The following is a 26,272-nucleotide window of genomic DNA, read 5'->3' as shown; positions in this document are numbered from 1 at the left end:
TATGCTTATTGGTAATAAACCAGATTCTGAAGTTTTTAAAATGTATTATAATATTTCATTATATAATGGTTATATTAAATATGTTTCCTGCAGTGATGGAAGAAGTTTTTGGATCTTTAATTCAATTTAAAATAGAAACATCATCACACACCATAACAAGTTTAGCAAAAAATGAAACTAATCTAAGTTAGATAAGATAAGATAAGATAAGATAATCCTTTATTAGTCCCGCAGCGGGGAAATTTGCAGACTTACAACAGCATAGAGTAAAGTGCACACAAGAGACATAGTAGAAGAAGACAAGATAAAAAATAAAAAATGAAAAATAAAAAATAAAATAAAACAAGTATTATAAATAAGCAATAAAAAAAAAACAGTAGAAAAAACAACAGTAACTGAAATATTATATTTACAGACAGAAACCCCCCCCCCCCCCAACTATTCTAACTTTTTTAACTATTATTGCACAGTGTAATGTGTAATGTATAAGCACAAGTGTGTCAAATATTAATTCAGTACAGTACCTGAGTAAATGTACTTAGTAACATTCCACCAGGGGTTATCTATTTATTTATAATAATAATAATAATAATAATAATGATAATAATAATAATGAACATATTGTGTCTCCTTAACGTGACCCCTATAATAACCTTTGGACTTATTGTCTATTTATATCCTAATTAAAATGAAACTGTTAAGAACAATTTTATTGCACAGTGTTGAATAAAAGCTAATTTAGTTTTCCATTTATCTTCCAATAACAACATAACATATTTGAATATACTTTATGTGTATTTGGTGGTTTTTTCTTTCTCACACAACAGACAAAACGGCTGAAACGCGGCTCTCGCTCTTTTGTCCCTTCAGAGCCACCGTACTGTGAGGTCACAATCCAAGATGGCGCTCCCCATGCGGACTAGTTTGAAGCGTCTCCACAGGTTCATTCACACGTTCTGTTCTCCTAACAGACCGCTCTGCTCTGCAACCTGCTCCGGAACCAAGGTGTGTGAGAGTGTGACGTCATCGGGTAGCCTGTGTGTGTGTGTGTGGGGGAGGAGTTTATGAATGAACTTTGACCCGCAGACTGAACGTTACCTACACAGCGTGTTTTACTAGCCGTGACTTCCGGTTACCTCTGAAACCAATTAAGCAATTAAGATTTATTGTGTTTAGAATTAATAGTTGTATTTGAGTTTCATTTAAAGTCGTTCTGTTTATTTTTTTTTTTTTTTATTTATTTTTTTGTCTATTGAAACCAGGGGAGGTCATATAACTTTAATTAATTTAATTTATTATTAATTTAAATTAATAAATAATTTTAATTAGTATGTCAGCTGTTAATATAATATATAGTATTTAGCTAAGATGCTTCTAAATGTAGGGTATATTTTTTAAACTAAATAATCTAAAAAAAAAATAAATAGTATCTCAGATAAATATTTTATTTTTAAACTAACTTAATACATCTAAATATTAAATATTTAAGTAAATATTGTACTTTTTACTGTACTACATCTCAGATAAATATTGTACTTTTACTGTACTACATCTCAGATAAATATTGTACTTTTACTGTACTACATCTCAGATAAATATTGTACTTTCTACTGTACTACATCTCAGAGGTACATATTGTACTTTTACTGTACTACATCTCAGATAAATATTGTACTTTTACTGCGCCACATCTCAGGTACATATTGTACTGTATTGTGCAAATACTACCGTTCATTTGCACTTGGCGTAAGACATATTTCTTATAAGGAAAATCATGTTCTATGGTTGTGTAAAGGCAAATATGCGGATTAGTATGAGTATTCGTTAGTGGTGCATTGAGTGATTAACAATCACAACTGGCTGAAAAAGAAGTTGGTCAGCTTTGTACAGAGGAAACCTAATTAGTGTGTGATGGTCAAGGCCGCTCTGTGGAGTCAGAAAGGAGTTTTACTTTGAATATATCATTTGGAAGCCTCCACATTGCAGCCTGTTTACACCTTTTTGGTGTTTTTTATTCTGTCGAGTTGCAGATTTGAGGTTTCTGGTGTTACTTCACCTACTTTCAAGGTGCATGGAGAAGAGGTTCAAAACTCCAGCCACAAAAGAAGGTTATGAAGAACGACTTTATTGTTAAGACCAACCCACCTTTGCAGGTGTGCCTATTAGCTGATCTGTGTGTGGATCATAGACTGTAGATAAGGGCAGAACCGTGTTGTCTTTTTATATATCTTATTCTGACTAGATAAAACGTGTTGTTCTTAACATAAAGTTGTTCTTTAAACTACAAGTGTCGCTGGAGTTTTGACCTTTTTACTGTGAAGTTGATGCAGCAGCTGAGTGCAAGAATTCAATCATCTTTTTCAGTTCTTCTCGGGATGGAGCTTAATTGCAGAACTTCTTTGCAGTGTAAGAACTATCATTTTTAGGCGTAGTCTATTACAGTTCTCTTCAAACTACATGTAGAGAATACTGGTTGAGTTGTAGCTGGAGGTTTTGGTATTTAACGCCGCTGCTTTTGGTCGTACAGCAGAAAGTGTTTTCTGAGAGTACAGATGAAAGCAAACATGGGATTCTGGGAAATGAAGGAAATCAGAAGCTGAAGTTGAGCTGCACAAGTTAAAGCAAAATGTGGCTCTCCATGAAAACGAGTACAACATGTCATCATATGAATTAAAGGTGATGCAAGAAACCACAAAACAGTTTTATTTGCTATTAAGGACTTTTTCTTTATGACTTTATGGTTCCAGTATGAATTCAAATTGCACCTTTTTCAGGATTATTCTGTGGCTGCTTTCGTTTGTGACTTTTTTTTTTTCCTTCTCCTCGTTCATCTTGAGTTTATTCGCTGCAGTTTCCTTTCCCAGTCTTAACATGTGACATCATATCCTCAGTAGCACTCCTCCAGTGGAGCTGTTTTAAACGCGCCTATAACTCAGCTGAGAGTTTCCGATGGTTTCTCGGCCGCTGCCTCGGAGAAGCAAATGGGGTGTTAAGGCAAACAACGAGTCCCCAGGCTCGTGTAAGAATAACCAGAGGGCTTGGGTACGACAACGGTGCTAATTATTCAGCCGTTCTTGCGTTACGGTGCCGTTTAAGAAAAGAAACCTCAAGCGTCTGCCCAAAGCCACGTTCTGCTGGGTGATGTACGAGCTGTAATACAGTCTGCACGTTCACAGCGACCCGTCTGTGTTTTGTTAAGGCCCAGTCTCTGGCCAGGCCTGAGGTGTGCGACGAAAGGGGAGGAACTGGGGAGGGAAGGGAGGGAAGGGAGGGACTCGAAAAGCATCACAGCAGTGCTTCATTACCAGTAATAACATCAGAAATGAAGTGTTGGCTTTTCATTTGTTTAAATCTTTCTCCAAATGTGAGGGCAAGACGCTCACAATGCCTCGAGGTGTGATGTGCGTCAAACAAGATGTTTTTTTCTGCTCTGGAAAAAGAGTTTAAAAAACCCTCAGAGGACTTCAGAGGACTGACATGAAGATGAAGTGAGACATTTGTCTCTGACGTTTGAGAGAAATGTTTGTGAGGCAGCTTTTTGTGTGTGTTTGCTTTTAAAAAACATCGTCACTTGTGGTTAAATTAGCTTTTAATGTCTGCTCATAAAAGTAAATATCAGAGAGATGATCTGAAGTCATTTCACAGTAGACAGATTGTAAGATGTTTTTTGTGGTTCAGCTATTTTTCATAAAAAAAGACCAATTAAGGGAAAGTCTAATAAAATACATAATTGAGTTGCAATTTGGGAAATGTAGGATCCAAAAGTAAAGTCTTCAAATACCTCACACCTTACACCAGAAGCTATAAAACTGAACGTATTCCTTTATTTGTTTTTCTAATAATATAAATGAACCACAGCAGAATGTTTGCAGATCATGAGGGAGTAGCTTCTCTTAAATTATGTTTTCTATATTCGGTCAACTATAATCAATGCCTGAAGTGGTTTTGAGTGTTTGTTGTCTTAAATTAATTCATTGAAGTCCTGCAAATGTAGAGTTGCTAAAGCAAGAGATGCATTTTGTGGTTTTGTTTCTCTACTAAAATATAGTTTCAAAAAAGTATTGCATCTTGTAGAGTTGTTTTGGTACCGATACCAGTATCAGAAATGTGCCTGATGAGAATAACATGCTGGGTCGGTTAAGCGGTGAGTATGTGAGTCTAAGCACCGATCTGATATAGATGTTATCATATCAATTATCAGCTCATTTATGCTACACAGGAACAACACGTGTCACTCTCTTCCGGCTCTGTACATCCTGCTTCATCACTGCTGCACATCTGTGGTTAAACATTATTGTTCGCCCTATTTTCCCCCCCGATAATGTTAAATTGTGAACAACAAATCTTTGTTGAAATCAGCAGGAGGAGAGCTAGCTGATGTTAACTGTACGTCGCCGCCGGGCAGCACATTCCCGCTAACAATAAGAGCTAACAGCTAACGCTAACAGAGGGTGCATTGAGTGACATAACAATGCGTTCAAGCTCTGTTCAGTAAAAGATAGAATTTTGCGAGTGTTTATTATGTAAAGTGTTTAAAAGGAATGTTGTGAAATGAAGTTTTTGGTGAGAAACTTGAATAAATCCAGTGTTTTGAGAGAAATTTTCACGGCAATAGATGTTATTGTGGGAATTGTGACCTGTTTTAAATTACTAACACTAACTTAAATCAGCTTATAATACATAGTTAAAACTTAAAATATTGTTTTAATCAAAGCAAATATTTAAATAAAAATACAATAAACTATTTCCCAAAATATTTAACAATAAATGAATAAATTGATGATAAGAACAATTTAATAAATTGATAAATAAATGGATACATAAATATTAAATCAAATGATTGGGAAATAATGTTGTTGTATTTTTATTTAAATATTTACTTTGATTAAAATTAAGATTCAAAATTAAAATGTTCTCTTTGTGAGATTGCGTTAATGCGCTGGTATCTGATTGTTGGTATGGAAACATCTCCAGCATGTCGACCAAATATTAGATTAATTAAATCCTATTTTCTTAATGATTGAGGTGTTGCATATATCATTTTTTTGTGTGTTTGCTTGGCATTGAAAGGTGTGTACTCTGTACAACCCCACTGCTTTACGCTAACCTCCCTCCTCCTGTCAGCTGGAAGCACAGCCTCCCCCCCCGACCCTCTCCTGTGGTCCAGTTATTGACTGATATCAGTCATGTCAGCCCGCGGGCTCCAGGAAACAGGAAGTGACTTCTAATTTGCCCCTCTGTTCTCCTCGGCCTCCTAAATTCACTTACTCGGGTGTCGGCTAAAACCATTAGAGCTGCTCCTGCACCGCATGGGAGAGGCCCGGCTAGAGAGAGGGAGAGAGAGAGAGAGAGAGAGGGAGGAAACATGCCTCCCCCCCTTTGAGGATGTTCATTAACTGCCCTATTTATTTTCAACTGTCAGAAAAGCCCCCCTAATTCTGCCGTGTAATTGGGTCTGTCGTAGTCACTCTGCACATTACACACTTCTCAGAAACTCTCCCACACGTCAACGTTTTCCTTCTAGCTTTGTCGAGTTACAGAATCCGTCTGTGAATGTGTTCTCCTGTGTTTTTGGTCCGCCACCTTTCTGCTGGACGTTCTGACACGTTTAATTAAAAACCTAGTAAAAGTATCTGGTGTTGTGTCTGCGACGCTGCAGGAGGAAATGACCGGACTCTTCAGAGAGGAGCTGCTGCTGGGCCGTAATTGCATATCGATAAATTTATGAAGTGCTTGTGCCGTTTTTATTTTTTGGGGGTTTTTCTTAGCTCTCCTGTCAGTCGTTTGTTTCTTGCGAGCGAAATTAAATTACACACGTCCACACAGAAGGAGGAGGAAGTGGTTAAATGAAACTATTTGAAACAATTTGGAAGGAAACAAGTAGCTCTGGCATGAATGTGTTTATCTAACGGGGAGTTGAACTTGGCTTTTTCCAGCTGCACACAGCTGCTTTACATGTGATCGTGTGGTTTCAGCAGGACTGAACTTGGAGTCAGTTATTCTGGCTCAAAGCTGATTAGTGTTTATGTGAGATAGTTAATAATACAGATGTTTATCAGGCCTGATGTAGACCATGTTTTTATCAATCTGATTCTATTCGGTTGCTTTTTTCTTACCATTCGCACACAAAACGATGAATGAATTAATAAAACGTTCATGAATAACTTTGTAAGTAATAAATATCATCAATTTACAGTGAGAAACAACAGAGGTAGGATTTGAAATAAATATAGCTCAAAAAGCCAGAGTGAAGATGTGTAATAAGATAACTAATTAGACAGAGAAATAAATAAAGCTCCAATTAAAGGCCATAATAACAAGGTAAAGACAGTAAATCATATTAAATATACAAAAAAAGCTCACGTCTCGGGATTTAAATAGGGTTTTACATGTGGATTAACCAGAAGGCAACCTCCGGTTCTGCAAGGTGAAGTCAATGCTTCATGTGTTAAAGCTGCATTCTCTCTAGTGTCCACCAGGGGGCGACTCCTCTGGTTGTATAGAAGTCTATGAGAAAATGACTCTACTTCTCTCTTGATTTATTCCCTCAGTAAACATTGTAAACATGAGTTTATGGTCTCAATCTCTAGTTTCAAGTCTTCTTCAATACAGCATGATGTTCATTTAGTAAATGATGCTCCATTTAGAGTCAAACAGACCATAAAGCAGGGGATGCTTTAGGGCGGGGCTACACACTGATTGACAGGTCAACACCAGAGACGTATACGGCGTCTGCTCATTCCAAATATGGTCACTTTAGTATCAGAACCAGAGACTGTTCATTGGCAAATTTGTTTCTCTCTTTGGTCTCTTAAATAAAAATACAATATTTTATCACATGCAATTGTCACTAAAATGTATTTTCCTGAAAGCGTACTTATGCCGATCAGTTTTTAATTATCCAACTTGCAGAACTTTTATTTACAATCAATAATAGAAAGTGCAAGAGAAGATTTTCCAGCCAGAACAGCAGCAGGTTGTCTTCACATCTGTTTATGGACATCTTTGGACTCCCTTTTTGACAAATTTGGTGTTGGATAGGAACCCCCGATTGCTACCGGGTATTTCGCACATTGCCGTCAAGCACATATCGAGAATTAGCCTTCAAAGTTCTCTCAGTACTACTTTGTAAATCAGTTTAAGTAGATGTTTTATTGTAGTGTAACTGAGTAAAGTTTGTATTTCTTTTAGGTTTAACATCTTGCATATTTGTGCCCTTGTTGCGTACAATTACATCAACGTGTAATATGACTCCGTGGTTGCTTCAGTATCCGCTGTCAGTGTTTGTCACTTCCCATAAACCATAAAGCTCATTAAAGCTTCCTGTCTTCAGAAGCCTCTGCTCCTCCTGGTTCCCTCTCCGGCCATATTGAAGTCTGCAGCCTGTTAGGAGGCTGGAGGCTGCAGACTGCCTCCCCCAGCCCGGTTATTTTTGGAGCACCGTCGGGAGTGCTGTTTTTTGAAGGGCCTCCAGTCCCATTAATCAGGCAGAAGGGACCCCACGGCGCGAGCGGGCCCCGAGCCCTGGCCCGCCACACTGCAGCGTTCTGTTCCTGTTCCCCTCGCTCTCCGCACAGTGTGAAACTCAGAGGAACCTCATCAATCTCACCTGTCCCACACGTCAACCGCAGATTTAATCAAACGCTCCTTTTTGGAGGGCCTTTCTCGTCCTCTGCTCCACCCCTCCCTCCACCCGCCAACACAGGGAGGAGGAAAAAGAAAGTATTTACTCCGCTAAAGTCACACGTTTATTCTTATTTATTTATATTTTACCACACTGCCTCCTCCTTTATCTTTCTCCTCCTTTACCCTACACTCCATTTTGTTTCCTCTGTGTTTTCTTTCTCTGTGCTCACATGCACTTTGTTTCAAGCTGTGGCGTGCACCCACTTTGGCTAAACACACACACATGCTTTTTAAGGATAAAAGGTGGTGTTGGTGGTGGTGGTGGTGGTGGTGGGGGGGTAATACAGTAAACCCCATTTCCTTTTCGATACCTCACTGAAGTGCAGCTCTGTTGGTCGCCGGCGTTAACAGGTCCCAAAGAGAGATGAAGACAGAGATGAAGCAGAAGATACGGAGGAGTGGGCGGAGGTGCGTCCAGGTGTGCTCCAGCATGGTGCCGGTGTTAATGGGGTACGTAGGGGAGGAGGGGGGGGTCCGGGACGGAAGAGGGAACACTGGATCCTGTGTGTCGGGACGCCCAGCGGGGGAGCCGTGAAGAAGAAAAAAAACCTCCGTCTGTTTGAAGCATGTCGGTGCAGCCACGTCCAGATCTGGAGCTCCTAACAGGCCCACAAAGAGCTGATGGTGTAGTTCACAGCGGGGGGAAGCGGCGATGCCCCCCCTCCGGAGGTGTTTTTTTTTTTGGGGGGGGATGTGTTGAAATTGGCTGCTGGTAAAATGGTGGTGACCGCCCTTGCTCATCGGCCCCGTGGTGAGAGAGATGTCAGTGGGCCACTCCGGGGCTCCTGGAGGCTCTGATGTGATGTATGAGACCTGAGAATGAGTCCAGGACCGAACTGAAGGAGAGAAATCTACTGTTTTAGAAAGTCCAAGCTCCACGAAAAAAACACGGCTGTGATTAATAACGTTGAGTCGAGAATGGAGGCCGAGACACGCTGGAAGCTGCAGCTGCTCAAGAATATTGATGGCAAATCTCAAGTTCATGCATTTTATTGTCAGGAAAAAAAACACTACAGTGAAGCAGTTTCCCCTCTAACAATATGGAAACAATTATGAATAAAAAAGAAAATCACATAAGGAAGAATCTAAGGCATGAAATAGTGCAGCAGTTGAAATGCAGGAATTAGAAATAAAATATAATACTGTGGTCTTTAGTAAAAGTAAAATCAATGATGTGTTTTTAACACAGTCCCCTCATACAGAATGCTTTAACGACACCTTAAATGAAACTTTTGTTATAGTGGCACCAAATGGAAGATTTGGCTCCAATAAGCTAAAAACAATCAACTACTGAGTGAAAGAAATGAAGACGTGAACGTTTAGGGGCCAGAGAGACGAAGGCCCAGCCCTCTGGTTGACCACCATGGGACCTTAGTTCCGAAAAAATATGTACAGAAGTCAACAGCGAGAGACAAATAATAATTTGACCCCGTTTGAACGGTGCCATGAACTACACATATGATGTTTGTCATTTAAAAGATAGTTTTGCAAGTCAAGAAGGCTGCATTTAGTACCAGTACTGAAGAACCAGGATGTACTCGCATGAACAACGGGTCTCACTCGTTTAAAGCTAAGTTAGCTAGCTCGCTAGCCAAGCTAACAGCAGTGTTGGTGTTGGTGACGTTGATTGTTCAAGAAAAGATGTTCTCCGTTGTCACTGATCGGCTTTCTCTCCTTTCAAAATGATCTTTTAATTTAAAAACATATCTGTAATTCATGGCAACATTTTTGAACTACTGTAGATGTTTTTTCTGTAATAAGGTTTCATGCGGGACGCCTAAAGGGCAGGGACTTTGCCTCTCTATAAGAGGTTTGTTTGACTAAAAACCCTGCAGAAAGTAATTTATAAAAGAAAAAAATAATGTGGATACTTCAGAGCAGGTGTACAAAGTTTTCTCGGCCAAACAAAGTGTGATATTGTTAATTTGAAATAGGAAAAATATGACAAATCTAATCCTCAATGTTAGTCTTTCAGGGTGTTTGTCAGTTTAACTGAGTGCGTGTGATTTGCAGCTTCACACCTAGAAGTTTAAATTATGCAATTTGAAGGCTCATAAATCTGCAAGTCCATATTTTATTGTAAAGAAAAGCATAATAAAGTTTAACTGTTGGGGAAGTTGACACCATCCGAATGCACGGCTTTATAAATCTGACTTCATGCTTAAGAACAAACTCTAGTGTTTTATGCATCTGGTCCCAGTAACATTTTGTTAAACATTCATCCGTAAGAATGTTGCATTATGTTTGTCATTCAGGTCCCACAATGAAAAGTTCCAGGAAGAGAAAAGGGAAATGTTGTTTCTATGGAATCCTGGAAGCAGATTTTTCTCTGGAATTGCAGGAAAACCAGCGTTGACTCCAAAAAAAAGAAGAAGAACTTCTGTTTGTTCTTTAAATTAAGTGAATCTATTTTTTCCATTTCATAATGTAGCTTGCTGCTAAATGTGAGCTGTCAAATTCGTACGGACGGACACCTTCACAGCTCAACTCGTGTTGATGTAGGCAAAAAGCGTCCATGTTTGCACATGACCTCCATCCCAACGGAGATGACACACACACACACACACAAATGAACACATATTCCAGGAAAGGTGCTGCAAGTGTGAAAACATGGCCTTTTTCTTTTTCTTAGTGTATATAACCTTCTAGCTTATTGGCGTTAATGTCACACACACACACACACACAGACAGATGGTGCGTAATGCGTTCAACATATGGCAGATTGATGAAGAAAGCTTTCATCACCGTGGCGACGATGTAATACAGTCAGAGTTAGGTATGAGGAGAGAACAACCAGGGTTTTACTCTTTTAACTGTGATTTTTGTCCAATTAAAATGGAGAATATTTCGTTTGTATTGAGATTGGATTGAGTTCAGCCTTCTGTTGAACTAATTTGTGCCTCAAACATTTTTCTTTTGGTCAGAAAAATGATCTTTTCTCGTGAAAGTTATCCAGACAGTTTAGGGATGGGAATGTCGTTCTGTCTGGTTGGTCCAGACTGAAATATATCAACTATTACTGGATGGATTGCCTTTTAAATTTTAGTTCAGACATTCATGTTTCACAGATGATGAACCCTAATGACTGATCAACCCCTGACCTCTCCTTGATGTCACTGGAAGGTTGACATTTGTGGACTTTAGTGAAACCTTTAGGTGGTTACGCTGCTTGCACCTCTGAATTTTAGTAACTTGGCGTTCAAAATCACATGACTGTCACAAATATTTAATTGATAAAAAACACTATTGTTTTACAAAGAATGCCAATAATTATTAATTTTTTTAGATATTCAACATTTTGTTTCTTTTATAATGCATTTAATACTTGACTTGTTTCCTTAAAGAGTTTGTATAAAGGGAATAAAGTAGTCCATGAATATGAGATATAAGTTTACAGATAATTACAATCCCTCCTCGTCATTGTGGAGGTTGATTTATGGCTTTTTACCTCCAGTCTATATGCATATCTCTGAGTTGCACTCGTAGTCTTTTTGATTCCTCACAGTTCATTTTGTTTGTACGTCGGTTAGTCGACTGGCCGTTTTGGTCAAAGTCTGGCAAGATTTCTTTACTTAATAAGTTGTTTTTTTTCATGATGCTTTTGTGTGATTCTTTGTGGAGAAACACCACAAAAAAACACTCAAAGTTTTACAGATCTGACGTATAAATCAGCCAAGCGTTTAGTCGACAAAATCACTTCGGTGTGTCCACGTAGCGCATTCTTCTGGCAGAAAAGCAGAAGCGGGCTGCTGGGGAGTGTGCTCCCAAGAGCTGTTTTGAATCTTAATGTATCTGCTTGAAGCCACATCTCAAACATATGTAGAGAAACATTGTTAGAATGTTGAAATTATTCATCTTGCACAGGTCTAACATGGCTGAAGAATGCTAGATGATAATATTTTACTACTCTTGGTTTTGCAGCGCCGTATTCATGACCAACATTTGCTGTCTCCTCTGTCATCATGCTTTAGTGGATTTACTACTTTTCACTATTTCCATTAACTATAAAGTCGTACCTCAAACTGTACCACGGAGGTGTCGGCCGAACGCAGCGCTATGCGTGGTAGCTTCGTTGCCCGGTGGCGAGCTAGCCGCGGCGGCGTTGACTCTCATTTGACACTCGATTGGCTCAAATGACACCATTAGCATGTCTGCATGGCTAATGGCTTCCCCCGGGGCCCGAAGCAGAGGTGGGGGGGGGGGGACGACGACATGCGTTTGGCGTGTCAGCTCGAGGTGAGAACACACATGAGCCAGACTCAAGGGTGAGGGGCCCAACCTTCCACACCCAAATCTATCCTGACACCTCTTAAGAGGCTCTCAGCATCAATGGCCCTCCAGTGCAATTACCCCGTCAGTAATGACATAAGAGCCCAGTTCCTTCCTGCCTCTCTCTCTCTCTCTCTGACTCTCTCTTTCTGTCTCTCTCTCTCTCTCTGTTTTGCCTCCCTCAGGCCGGTCGATGGTCGATGGAGACTTTGTGGACCCACGCTGGCCTCGGAACAGTTTGTTATTCGATCCCTCTGCGCTGAGAGACGGAGAAGCTCTGGGCCACGGTGGCCAGAGAGCAGCTGTTATCTGATCTGAAGTCTGAAGTCCTGTCCTTTAGTCCGATTGAACGTGATGTCGCTCAGCTAGCTGTCAAGATAACCGATGTCCCTGCAGCGACCGCGGAGGATATCCTCTGAAGAGCCTCAGGTGTTAATGATCGGTGATGATAACCTTTAGGGGGCAGCCGGGGAGCCGGTCAGATCTGAGGTGATAACGTTGAGATCCCATGGGGGGGGTTTGTGGGAGGGGAGCACCTCTGTCCAGCTGTTGCTGTTTACATCCCATCAACACATCTCCAGCGTTGAGTCAAAACTTTACCTCGTCAGACTCTCTTTGAAAGAGATTAAACGATACTTACAATATCAGCCTCAACGTAGTCTCAACAACTGTTGGATGGATTGCCATGAAATTTGGTTCAGATATTCGTGTCCCCCTCAAGGTGAAGTCTTGTCTAATATCTGCAAAACTTGGGCTGGGTTTTTGGCTAATTAGCAAATAAATATTCATGCAAACTAAGATAGTGAACGAGTATTAGCTTTTTTTAGCTAATGTTAGCATTCAGCCTAGCCCAAACACCACTCTGCTTTTAGCCCTGCAGAGTCGCTAGCATGGTGTCTCCACACCAAGTCAGAGTTTTATGTCCGAAACTATCGCACTTTTAAAAAATAAATAAGATGTTAGCATCACTTTTACACGTTGACTACTTTCTAAAAGCATTAAAGTTTTCGGAATAGGTTTGATTTTATTTGCGGTATTTCGCATTCAGTCATTTGACCACTCAGAGCCACCGTACATGCAAACGTTGTTTCTTTCTCCTCACAAAGCATTTTACAACAAAAGTAAATAATGCAGAATCAGATTGCGACGCGTGATTTTGGATTAACAGCTTGGCGTCCCAGGTGTTCGCCAACAAAGGATGTACGAAAGATCTGGACTGCTAGGTAGCTAAACCATAGCTTCTTACTAACATCATTTCTTCATCAGCCCCGTTTGGGACGAGCACTTTCCATGCAACCAAGTAATTAACTCAGTTTTGGGTTCATGTTGAGAATTTTTGCAACAAATAGAATAAGAAAACGCATCACTCAGTTTCTTTGTGTACCAATTTGTATTGGATGACCGAAAAATACAGACTTGGAAAATATCAATATCATCAAAATGGTATTTGGCATCTGCTTAGCTTTAAACTCATGGACATATTGTACAAAACTAGACCTACTTTTTCTAGTTCTTAGTACGTAGAAAAGTCTCCATCGCTTTTTCTTTTTTTTTTTTAAACCTCTCGTGTAATTCTAAACCTTGTTCACGTGTTGGGTTCATGTTATCTCCACCACATATCCCACCTCCCAACAAGCCAACAAGGACATGATCCCTCACCGCCTTCTCACCTGTGAGTAAGAGCGTCCGGGGCTAAACCACAGCGCCTTCACCTCTGCCGGGAACCCAAACCCCGAGGCCTCCGCGGTGGACATGCACATGTGCGTCACTCAAACACTTTGTCTTTCTAGCGGCCCAACACAAACACCAGGCGCTGTGTTTCTTCAGTGTGTTTCTGCTCCATCAAAGCCCAAATCTACTGTGAAACGGCTTTCGGTGAAGAAAGCCCTGAGATTTTGGACGCCGTTGCGGTTTTCACGTCTCATGACGGGGTACCGCATCGCTTGCCCTCTAATTGTATCATGTGGCGCTCGGTGCCACAAGCAGCGGTGGAGGCTTCTCTCTTCCAGCCGGATTGGAAGCCAACGGTTCAGTGGGTGAAGTGCCGATGCCAGAAGAAACGAGGCGGTCGGTCTGGACGGGTTCTGCAGAAAGAGAAACACAAATACGACTGATCTCCCTCGTTCTTCCAGAGGAGGATGAAGAGTCTGCTGCTACTCTAGCTCCAGTTAAATAAAGTTTAAATGTTTGTGATTGTACGGTTATTCCTCCTCCTCTTGAAGCCGGCTTGATGGATGTTTGATTATTACTGTTGGCCCGTTGAGGTGATGCATTCTTTGTGCTGGATGTGTTTGGGAGAGAACAGAGGTGCTAGCCATGGAGTTAGCATCTCGGTAACACAAGCGTGACGGCTGCTGGCCTCACCGACCTGCCAATAGTTTAACACCGACACTTCAGCCTCTGCAGGCTTTCTCACCTTTCACCTTCACCTTTTCACCTTCTCTCCTCTCTCTCTCTCTCTCTCCAAACACGAGTTCCTCTTCTTCTTGTCGTAGTGCAGAATTTTAAGTCATTACTGCATTAATTTTGATGCACATTGATTAATACTTATATTATGTGAAATACAGGCTGTTGGCGTTAATAAATCAACCCTTATGCATGCTCCCCTTCTTCTCCAGGAGCCTCCATCAGGTGGGCGGGTGTTCTCGGGGATCCAGCCGACGGGGGTGCCCCACCTGGGCAACTACCTGGGCGCCCTGGAGAACTGGGTGGCCCTGCAGAACCAGTATCCCTCGGTGCTCTACAGCATCGTGGACCTGCACTCCATCACGCAGCCCCAGGACCCGGCACAACTCCGGAGCAACATCCTGGACATGGCGGCCAGCCTGCTGGCCTGCGGCATCGACCCGGAGAGGGCGATCCTCTTCCAGCAGTCTCAGGTGGGTAGTGGAGGGAGGGAGGATGTCTGCTGTGTTTCATTACAAGCTGGGATTCATATTTTCTCAGCCAGACCAGTGTGTCCATAAGAGGATTTTCTTTACCTGTCGCATGATTTTTGTTTCTGTTGCTACACTGGAAATGTCAAGACGATTATCAGCCTAATATAGAACATCTACATCTTTTTATGTTACTGTCAGTAACTATCAGTGTGTAGCCCCGCCCTAAAGCATCCCCTGCTTTATGGTCTGTTTGACTCTAAATGGAGCATCATTTACTAAATGAACATCATGCTGTATTGAAGAAGACTTGAAACTAGAGATTGAGACCATAAACTCATGTTTACAATGTTTACTGAGGGAATAAATCAAGAGAGAAGTAGAGTCATTTTCTCATAGACTTCTATACAACCAGAGGAGTCGCCCCCTGGTGGACAGGAGAGAGAATGCAGCTTTAAGACATAAAGCATTGGCTTCACTCTGCAGAATCGGAGGTTGCCGCCTGCTCAACATGGCAAATGTGCTGAAAGGTTTCTACTCCAAAATAATCCTTTACCTGTTATTTCATTTATCTTCCCTAGTGGGAAATTTAAATTCCCTCACTTTGCAATATGAGTGCATCATAGCTGTGTAGCTCCTTTCTGTAAAAGTATGATTTATGTCCCACATTTTGCTGTGTTGATTGAACAAAACATCAACATGATGAATGCTCCTGATTCATATCTCCACTGTACGATCTGTAAATTCACAAAGGCTAAAAAAAACCACATGAAGCCATAAAACAAGAAATTAAAAAACTCTGCTTGGGCCACATGAAGGAGGTGAGAAGGAGAAGGACGGTCACAGTGGGGATGGAGAGAGATCAGAACAGCTGCTTGATTCTATTTTGACTCTTTTTTGTGTTTTCTTACTCACAAGTTTAGAGTGTGAGAAAGAGTTCAGTCCATCTGTGTTTCTCTCACACACACACACACACACACACACACACACACACACACACACACACACACACACACACACACACACAGTCCTATTTTTATTCCCGTTTAGTTTCATGCCACATAACTTGGCAGCGCTGCGACCCTCCTGTTCAACACGCCGGCTCCACATGTAAAAATACAACGGCTGCCCAAAGAAAATACTCTACTTCATTGTAAAAAAAAAAAAAGAACAGATCTTGTTAGAACCTGAAGTCATTGCTGTGAAAACCCAACGTATCCTCAAACAGTTCAACGGGTCGAGTGATATCTAATGAAAAAGTTACTCCTTGTGTCAATTTACTATCCGTACATGAAGACAGATTGTTCGGTATAAACTTCACAGGAAAACAACTTAGTTAGATTTAGGAAAAGATCGTAAAAAACCTTGTACGGTTTAGGAAAAGGTTATGAGATACTTAGTGAGGATTAGGCAACAAAACTACTTAGTCGAGTTAACGAAAAGATTGTGGTTTTGGATTTTAATAAATACAGATTTGTTATACTTTAGTACGGAAGTTATGTGATAGATAAATCTACTTTAACTTCTCTTTTCACACTCTGCAAGAACTAGAGTCTCCTTGTTGAAAGCCCAGTTTTTGTGTTCGACTTATTCTCTGATTCCTGGTTCATGATTACATACTAATCAAATTTGTGCCTTTTCATTTTTCTGGGTATGTCTACAAGAGCTGTATGAGAACAACCTGCAAAAATATTGCGAATATCTCAGCAGATCTGTGAATCCTCTGTGTTTTATAGAAGCATTTACCGGAGATGTTGCTGCATGATAACTCAGCATCAGTGTAATGCAGCATGTGACCTGTAACAGCTCTAACATTAGCATATCTCTTGTTGCAGTGCATTCTCTCCCTACAGCATGAATGGAGGACTTTTAAATATCAGTTTTTATTGTTCTTCTTCTTCTTCTTCTTCTTCTTCTTCTTCTTCTTCTTCTTCTTCTTCTTCTTCTTCTTCTTCTTCTTCTTCTTCTTCTTCTTCTTCTTCTTCTCCATCTGTCCCATCTCTTGTCTTTTAGTGCGTAATGAACACCGGCCCTCTACATGTTGCTCTGATAACTTGCTTTGTGTCCCTGCTGTCTGGTGTCGACGTCATGCTGACTAGAATGCTTTTCAAGCAGCAAGAGAGACACACGATTGGCAAAAGAGTCAGCGTCCATAAACTTTAATATGCAGGATATTTACTGCATCTCTCTCACAAGATTTGTTTTTCCTCCATGAAAGCGGATATGTTGGAGTTTATGTACCACATGCACAAGCTACAGTACATTAACATTCACATATTCATCGCTTCACAACACGTTCTCTTATTTATTTACCACATGCAAAACTGTTTGATTAATTAAACGAAGCAAAAATAATTTATCACCATCCTGGAAGCAGAAACAGGAAATGCAGATGATGATGTCTGAGCTCCAGGGATGGATCTGATTTTTTTTTTTTTTTTTTTTTTATATTTATTTGCTGATGTCTGACTTTACCCCAATAATAAGCATCAGTGACTTTTATTAACAAGCCCCGATGTGACCACAGCTGATTCAAAATGCAGGATGGTTTCATGTCGATGTCATTTATGCTACAAAAATTCAAACTAATGTGGAAAAAGTGAGGAGTTTTGTTTAAAAAAAATACATCTTTCTATTTTCCCGCGATAATCAACTATAGTTCACAAAGAGTCTTTGAAAACAATTTCTCATCCATATTGCATATTCTGTCTCTAATATTTACACATTAAAGAATAATTTAAAACACCATATCGGAACATAAAACATTTAGTGTAACCTAAACAGTGAACACAGGTGTGAGCGGCAGCACCTGTCTGACAGAAGACTGCTGTGGAGCAGCAGTACTCTCCTCTGCCACATGGAGGCGCTACAGAGTCGCCTCCTCCTCCTCCTGTCTGTTCGACCTGTCACCATGTTTGTTTGATGTTTGTTTGTGATGTCGTCTCCTCTCTATGAAGCTTCTCTGTGACACAGAATACACCTGTATATAGATATGAACATGTTAGTAGTCCATGGTGTAATATACATATAAATATATATATATATATATTTATTTATATATTTCCTCTTCCTCCTTCTTCTTATTCCTCTCCTCCTTGATCTTCTTCTCCTTTTCTTTCTCTTCCTCCTTGTTTCTCTTACTCAACACCTCTTCTTATCTCCTCTTCTTCTCTTCTCCTCTTCTTTTCTCTCCTGTTCCACTTCTTCCTCTTCTTCTTCTTCTCCACCTTCTTCTTCTTCTTCTTCTTCTTCTTCTTCTTCTTCTTCTTCTTCTTCTTCTTCTTCTTCTTCTTCTTCTTCTTCTTCTTCTTCTTCTTCTTCTTCTTCTTCTTCTTCTTATACTTCTCCTCCTCTTCTTCTTCATCATCATGCCCCCTTAAGAGAATCATAAACCAGATAATACTATTACATGTTCTATAAGTCTGTTATTAAAGTTCAGCAGAACTACAGAAGGTTAACTAACCACAACATGATAAATATCATCATCTCTGAGCTTTTTAAATAATGTTCTGTGAATATTAATTTCTGCTGTCTGGACCTTTAACTCAACCAAGTCAGATAAGTAAATATACAATGAATGAAGACCATCAACTTTAAGACAGTTACGACCCTAAATCCAAAGTATACTAAACCAGGACCGAGGAGATGTAATGTTTACATGAATGTCTGTTGTTCGTTCTTAAGCAGATTTCTATCATATAACTTTATTTGTATTAACGTCCCTGCAGGTGTCGGAGCACGCTGAGCTCTCCTGGATCCTCGGCTGTCTGACCAGCATGCCCCGCCTCCGACACCTGCCTCAGTGGAAGGTGAGACGCTCAACGCTAGTATCTGTGATGTAGAAGTGACACGTAATCATCATATAATCGTTCTTCCTTCTTATTTATTTAAGTTGACATTGACTTCCTTCGTGAATGTATTTAAATGTGATTATAAGAATAGCGTCACATGATCTTGTCTTATTTTAATGAGCTTCCATAAACCATTTAAATGTGAGCTAATAATCATAATAATAAGAATATGTATTGATGCTTTACAAGCAGAACTGCAAACATCTGTTAAAACTTAATAAGATGGATTTATACCTCTTGGTTTCCTTCATTATTATTTTTAAAGTATGTTTTTACAATTATATTATATTCATATTATTTGTTGATTGACTCATATCTACTATAGTTTTTAGTTTGTCCTTAAAATAATAAATTGTTAAAAAGCAACACGATTATAAATTGAATAAATCATCGATTTTAAAGTTTAAAAAAAGTACATTTAATTTAATGTTGAAATAAATATATATCTATTCAATATTATTTTAAAGGATGTTAAAAAACAAAAAGTTAACATATTAAACAATTTGAAAAAAACATTATTATTATTTAAAAATTTGTGAGGTGATATTTGTATAAAAATAAATGACATATCTGGTGATTATTATTAATATATTAATATATTAAATGTCTTCTCACTCGCTCCCTGGTTAAAGCTGATTTAATTAACTCCACGTCTGTGTTTAACTTCACTTTAACAGTCACACATTAAGATCGTTCCCTTTCCTGCTCCCTTTGAATCCAACATCTTTTTATCTGTTTAGTTTCTTTATTCCTAAAACTCTTATAATTCCAGTTATTTTCCCCTCAGACACATGTAGTTTTAATACCCTTTAATACCCTGTTTCTGCAAAGAAAAACACCTTTTGTTCACCCAGCAGAAGAGTGGATCTCTAACATGGTGGAAAATGTCACTTGAACTCATTTGTACGCCGTTTGTCTGAGAATAGATGAGTCATAAAAGTGAAAAATGTCCTCTTATATCTTTGCTCCTTATTTATTTTTTATGTAAACGTCCTCTTTGTTTCTCCTCAGATGAAGAGCAAACTAAAGAATGAAGGCAGCGTTGGTCTCTACACGTATCCCGTCCTCCAGGCCGCCGACATTCTCCTCTACAAGTGAGACCTCCTTTAGTGTGTGTGTGTGTGTGTGTGTGTGTGTGTGTGTGTGTGTGTGTGTGTGTGTGTGTGTGTGTGTGTGTGTGTGTGTGTGTGTGTGTGTGTGTGTGTGTGTGTGTGTGTGTGTGTGTGTGTGTGTGTGTGTGTGTGTGTGTGTGCAAACATGGACGCTTTTTGCCTACATCAACACGAGTTGAGCTGTGAAGGTGTCCGTCCGTGCGAATTTGACAGCTCACATTTAGCAGCAAGCTACATTATGAAATGGAAAAAATAAATTCACTTAATTTAAAGAACAAACAGATGTTCTTCTTCTTCTTCTTCTTCTTCTTCTTCTTCTTCTTCTTCTTCTTCTTCTTCTTCTTCTTCTTTTTTTTGGAGTCAACGCTGGTTTTCCTGCAATTCCAGAGAAAAATCTGCTTCCAGGATTCCATAGAAACAACATTTCCCTTTTCTCTTCCTGGAACTTTTCATTGTGGGACCTGAATGACAAACATAATGCAACATTCTTACAGATGAATGTTTAACAAAATGTTACTGGGACCAGATGCATAAAACACTGAGTGTGTGAGTGTCTTCATGCAGCAACATTCTTTTCAATTTCTCTTAATTAAAGACACAAAATATAAGTGAAGTCAGCTCCAGATGTGCCAGATGTTCTTATCCATCCAATATCTGCTCCTACCAGGTGTTCTGAACGGCGAATCACACTTGAGAGAAGTTCTGTATCTTATTAAAGATGAAATTAATGGATAGCTTCCTCTCGAGTTGACAGCTGTTAAATTGCAAATCCCACCCGGATGAGAGCTCCGAGTGTCTCCACTTCTGCATCTCGCTGTGTACTTGAACTCACCGTGCTGCGAGGCGTTTAGGAGCCTCACGTTGATTGTTTGTTCTTTTGTTTTTTGTTGTCTCTCAGGTCGACTCACGTCCCCGTCGGAGAGGATCAGGTCCAGCATTTGGAGCTGGCTCAGGATCTGGCTCGCATCTTCAACAAACGCTACGGAGACCTGTTCCCCGAACCCGGAGCCCTGCTCAGTAAGGACACACACACCAGGGTTATTACATTACATTACATTACATGTAATGGGTTATACACACAAACACACGCACACAAAAGGTTTTAAGAAATGAAAACAGATCTGTAGTAGCCAATGATTTGTGCCAGAATGAAGTTATTTTTCATTTTTACTTTTGAGTTTGTGTTCAGCTGTTTCATTCCTTTTTTAAGAGTTAAACAACATCACGGTGAATCATCTCCGTTCCTTTAAGACTCACAGCAGCTGCTTTAATCACTGATTCATTTCACGTTTCTCAGGATTAAAGCTTTTACATTTTCAGCTGTGAGTCCTGCACATTAACGGAGCGTTAAGGATGATTTCTGAATTAAATCTTTCTTTTTTTATAGTTTTTTGTCCATAACTGATCCAATAACACGAGTGAAAAAAATCTGCTGCTGCAGTCAGAATATTTCAACCAGTTTTAATAGTGTCTGAATGTGGAAAACTATAAAGAGTCGAGCACTTTTCTTTGCTTGATTTAAAACCAAACAAACTTTGAAAGTATTTGAAAATGGACGAGGTCATGTTATGTTTAACTAATTTATTCATTTTAACAATTAATATTAAAGATGAGTTTCAAAAAGTTTGAGATCTCTTGCTTTAGGGAAGAAGAAGGACATTAAATATAAGGATCTCATATCTCTGGCCAAAATCAAGACTATTTCCACTTCTATGTTCAGTGATCCATTTTGTAATTTGCTCTTTTCTAGCCTCGTCTTTCATCCCTTGTTTTATCTCTTTTATTTATTTAACTATTTATTTAGACGGTTGCTATGTATTCTGATATTTAGTCCAGAACTTTTATTACAATCAATTAAAAAAGAATATCAAAGGAGCAGTCGCACATTTTGGGAAACATTCGAATGTTTAGCAAATATTTAAGATGCAATATGAGAAATATTGACGAATAGTCTTGTGCTGTATAGCAGGTGGGTTTTTTAAAGTATATTTTCTTTGTTTTGATTCTGTTTATTTGTGAGGAATAGCTGTATGGGATTCATGTGTTCTGTTTCTTTAGCAGTGAGTGAGCCGCTGGTTTGACCATTTATTTACCTTTTTCATTCTGATTTCACCGTTGGTTGTTTCCGCCTCGTGTTGTTGTGAGATGAAGCGACCTGGTGTTTGGTTTCTGAGCTCCTCTTGCAGCAGATCGACGATTTCATTTCCACGTCATCCGTCTTTGATGAGCGTGAGCTGCATTTTAGTGTTTAATCCCAAACAATCTGCTGGTTCTAACCATGAAAGTAATATTTTTGCATTAATAATCTATTTTCTTTCAGTATAACACTGCCTCCTGCGTGTATATGCATTAACAGAATCTGTAGTTTGAGGCTGCAACATGATTAGTTTTATTTTGAAAGGATTGCTCTGTGACTTCCCTTCCCACACATGTTCAACATGCTCAGACATCCCGACTCTTCTCTCCGTTTCATCCTCCTGATTATCAGATTCATAAGAGCCCAAAGTGAAGTCAGTCACGTGTGCAGTGCAGCTTTGATTAGAGAGATGTTCTCCTCCTCTTGTTTCAGGATCATAAAGGGATAATAGATTTTAGGGGTTTTGTCCTCCTGATGACTTCAGGGACCGGTGTCTGTGTGGGTCGTTTCTGGCTCAGTCTGGATCTCGTCTTCATTTCTCGTCTCTGGTGAAGCCGAGGTTACCAGTCACCACCTTCCCTTTGAAACCAGAGAGGTTTTTTTTTTTTAAGTTGCCTTAAATAAAGACGTCTCTGGGTGATAAACAGGATGTGGCACGTGGGACGGATGTGGACTTGTAGTTTGGGATGAAATGAAAAATGAGAGTCGGAGCTTTTAGAGAGAAGGAGGAAGGATGAGGGGGGGATGATGAATAAGAGAGGAGAGGAAACCCCAGCTCCTGCAGTCTGCTCATCACTTCACACCCAGATACGTCTGCTACACACACACACACACACACACACACGCACACGCACACACACGCGCCAGGCAGCTGTAATGAAACTATAATTCTTCATTCTTTTCCTGCGCAAAGACTCTCGTTTCACTTCCGCTGACGTGGACGAGAGTCAAACCCTGAATGTTCCCCGTGTGCTTTGTTTGTGTCTTAAAGGGTAACGTTGGTGCTTTCAAACCCGTGTTTCTGTGTCTAACGGGGACAACAAAGTGTTAAAGTGGTCCAGTATTGATGGAGGACAGTGCAGATAATAAACATTTAGCAATTGAATCGCTAAATGTCAATGAACGTCCAGTAAAAGTGCTTTTTGTTGCCACCAACACAAGTATTTTTACCATCTTTTCTAAATCTAACTACGTTTTTTGGGGATTTTCTGTGAAGACGTAAGTTTATTTTGAATGTACGGAGGGTAAATAGACATGAGGAGTAACTTTTTCACAAGATATCATACCAGCTGTTGTACTGTTTGAGGATACGTTGGTTTTTCTTACCACAGACTCCAGCTCGTTATTTTCTAACTATTTTAACCTAACTTGGTATTTTACGAACTTTTTCTAAACATAAGTAATTTATTTCCTGTGAAGACGTTAGTTTATTTAGAAAATACTTTATTTATGTTAGGAGAGGAAATGACACGTTGCTGCACTATGCATGACGAATGAGGAGTAACCTTTGTAGGTTATCATACAAACCAAATGTTTTCTCTCATCATATTAATAATTTATCTTTCTGATCTGCTCCTTCAGGCTCCACACGAAAGGTCAAGTCCCTCCGCGACCCCTCCGCCAAAATGTCCAAATCCGACCCCCAGACGATGGCGACCATCACCATCACCGACTCCCCCGACGACATCGCCCTCAAGCTCCGCCGCGCCGTCACCGACTTCACCTCCGAGGTGACCTTCGACCCGGAGACGCGGCCCGGCGTGTCCAACCTGGTGACCATCCACGCCGCCATGGAGACCATCAGCGTGGAGGAGGCGGTGTCCCGGGCCCGAGGGATGGACACGGGGGTCTACAAGAAGCTGGTCGCCGAGGTGGTGATCCAGAGGTTGACCCCCATCAGGGAGGAGATCCGGAGGCTGAGGGAGGACCGGGCTCACCTGGAGGAGGTGCTGGCTCGGGGGACTCGGAGGGCCCGGGAGCTGGCTGCTCCGGTGCTCATGGAGGTCCGACAGAGGGTGGGGTTCTGCTGAGCGGACGCTTTAAGACTGCAGGAGGTCCTCGGTTCTTCACTGCTGCTGATTTCAGATTTTATTCCAACGACAGAATATTCAAGGATCATGTGACAACAAAGTGTTCAGTTCACCTGCAGAGAAACGTCGTGTTCAGACACAAACTTTTGGTTTTGTTCTACACACTTGTTCTGACGACGTTGAACTTTTACTCATCTCTTGAGTTTTGGCTTTACGAGTTTCACAAAATACCACACGAGTAAATCTGTTTCCTATTCTCCTTATTATTTTGTTGTCATCAGAGCTAAGAGTTCTTAGCCAAACTGTTACTCCACCAAACTAAGAATATTTAACATTTGCTAATTTAGTGTAACAGTTTTCAAATAGATGGTGGGTTTGTTGATGTCACAAGTCTTGAGCTCACCACAAAAACATAACACAAAGAAATGAAACTAGATTCATACACATAAGATTGAAACTGATCCGATTCAAACATTACTATTTATGATTTCCTGTGACTGTGACCAGATTTCTTTAAACAAAATTCATCACAAGTGCTTTAAAAAAGCCCCAAAATGAGATATTTGAAAATACAAATAAAGAAAACTCAAGAAAATGCACCCCGACTCTACAAATATACAGAATATATCAGAGGCGGAGTTAAAAGCTAGAGTATAAATACATCAGTAGCACTTTGATGTTGTGTATATGAGCAATGAAACTATGAGAGAAGACTTCAGATGTTCTATGTTGCAACAAGTGGAAGTTGAAAATGTTTGATGGGCTTAAAGTAATAACACCACAGAGGAGAAATACTGTTAAATGTAAAGATCCTGCAAATGTTATCCAAGTAAAAGGATAAAAGTATCTGCATCAAAATATACTTAAAGGACCAAAAGTAAAGTTTCTCATTGTGCAGAATAATATATATATTATATTATTATATTATAGTTATTGATGCGTTAATGTGTTCATTGCTTGAATGTTGCAGCTGATAAAGGTGGAGCTCATTTTATCTACTTCATTTACTGCTGGCTAGTTTGATTTAGAAACATAATGGAAAAAAAGAAAGTACTTTGACTCAATTCATGTTGTTGAAATGTCCGATCTTCGACACAGATTGAGGTAACTCAAATACTTTGATTCTGTATTATGTCTTTTTAATCTGAGCAGTATGAAAGTGTTTCCTGGTTCAAAGTCGTACTGATGCGTCAGCGTGGTGGAATAAAACCATCGATACATTATAACCTCAGTGACTGAATACATGAATCGTCTGCTGATCTTCAGCTGCTGCAGGGAAACTTCAGGACTCATCATCATCTTCATCTTCTTCATCTTCTTCATCATCACAAGTCATGAGGCGTCGACAGGTAAAAGATTTCAGAGGTAAAGACTTGAAGATGAGCTCTGATGTTACGGTGATGGAGGAGTTTGTGTTTTGGGACGGTGGTGTTTGATTATTTCACCGTTTAGTTTATTAATTATTGAACCAATTAATGAGAATCGTTTATATTTTTATTGTATATTTGCGGCTCAGCATTTCTGTTTATGTCTTGAACAGATGAATATTCTGAGCGATCACAAACAAGCCAACCCATTTTCACACGTACTGTACTTAAGGACAAAATTGAGGTACTTTTACTTTACTTGAGCGTTTCAATTTGATGTAACTTTATACTTAAGTAGAAGTATTTTACTCCACCACATATATTTCATAACTTAAGTTCATAACTTTGCAGATTTAGATCAATAATACACAATATAATCAACAAATACATTATGATGTGTTCCTACAGGTTAAGATAAGCTACCAGCTGTATATCAAGTAATTAAAATTTGCTTTAACAACTGCAACATTAATGTGATGAATGCATCAATTATTATTATTGTGAAATTGGAAAATAAATGTCTGGCTACTTCCTGAACACTTCTCTGATTTACTTTTTAATACAACTAACCTGTGACTTATTAAACATTTGTTGAAACATATTTAACACTTTGACTTTACATTAATAAACATATGCACATACGTGTATATGAATATATATCCATATTAATTTATTTGTATACCAATATACAAAAACATAGGTATATGTATGTTTATATGTATATATACATATGTATGTGTCTGTATATGTATATATATGTGTATATATACAGTATGTGTGTATATATATATATATATATATATATATATATATATATACATATATACAGCGGGTAAAATAAGTATTGAACACGTCACCATTGTTCTCAGTAAATATATTTCTAAAGGTGCTTTTGACATGAAATTTTCACCAGATGTCGGTAACAACCCAAGTAATCCATACAT

At 39.5% G+C, this 26,272-nt stretch overlaps 1 protein-coding gene across 2 annotated transcripts; it reads left to right on the top strand.

The window, feature by feature from the left end:
• Positions 1 to 900: 900 nt before the first annotated feature.
• wars2 (tryptophanyl tRNA synthetase 2, mitochondrial) lies at positions 901 to 25,840 on the top strand. 2 transcript variants are annotated; one of them, XM_054615559.1, is made up of 6 exons: positions 901 to 1,005; positions 14,574 to 14,834; positions 18,560 to 18,640; positions 19,694 to 19,776; positions 20,693 to 20,811; positions 23,513 to 25,840. In XM_054615559.1, exons 1-6 carry the CDS (start codon positions 901 to 903, stop codon positions 23,959 to 23,961), a joined length of 1,098 nt encoding a protein of 365 aa, XP_054471534.1. In that variant the 3' UTR covers positions 23,962 to 25,840. The 2 variants fall into 2 exon arrangements, with proteins under 2 accessions (XP_054471534.1, XP_054471535.1); XM_054615560.1 differs by lacking the exon at positions 901 to 1,005 and adding an exon at positions 8,042 to 8,094.
• The last annotated feature ends 432 nt before the right edge of the window (positions 25,841 to 26,272 follow it).

Source organism: Anoplopoma fimbria, chromosome 16 (assembly GCF_027596085.1).
Source record: "Anoplopoma fimbria isolate UVic2021 breed Golden Eagle Sablefish chromosome 16, Afim_UVic_2022, whole genome shotgun sequence".
In the NCBI taxonomy this organism is placed as follows: domain Eukaryota; kingdom Metazoa; phylum Chordata; class Actinopteri; order Perciformes; family Anoplopomatidae; genus Anoplopoma; species Anoplopoma fimbria.
The sequence above is the reverse complement of the archived record's forward strand: the minus strand, read 5'-3'. Positions and strand labels throughout refer to the sequence as shown.

Bases quoted from the DNA above. Each gene is read 5' to 3' on its own strand.
- wars2 (XM_054615559.1), top strand. From the start codon at position 901: ATGGCGCTCCCCATGCGGACTAGTTTGAAGCGTCTCCACAGGTTCATT. The intron at 14,835-18,559 runs GTGGGTAGTGGA...ACGTCCCTGCAG, and splicing joins TCCTCTTCCAGCAGTCTCAG to GTGTCGGAGCACGCTGAGCT. The intron at 19,777-20,692 runs GTGAGACCTCCT...GTTGTCTCTCAG, and splicing joins GCCGACATTCTCCTCTACAA to GTCGACTCACGTCCCCGTCG.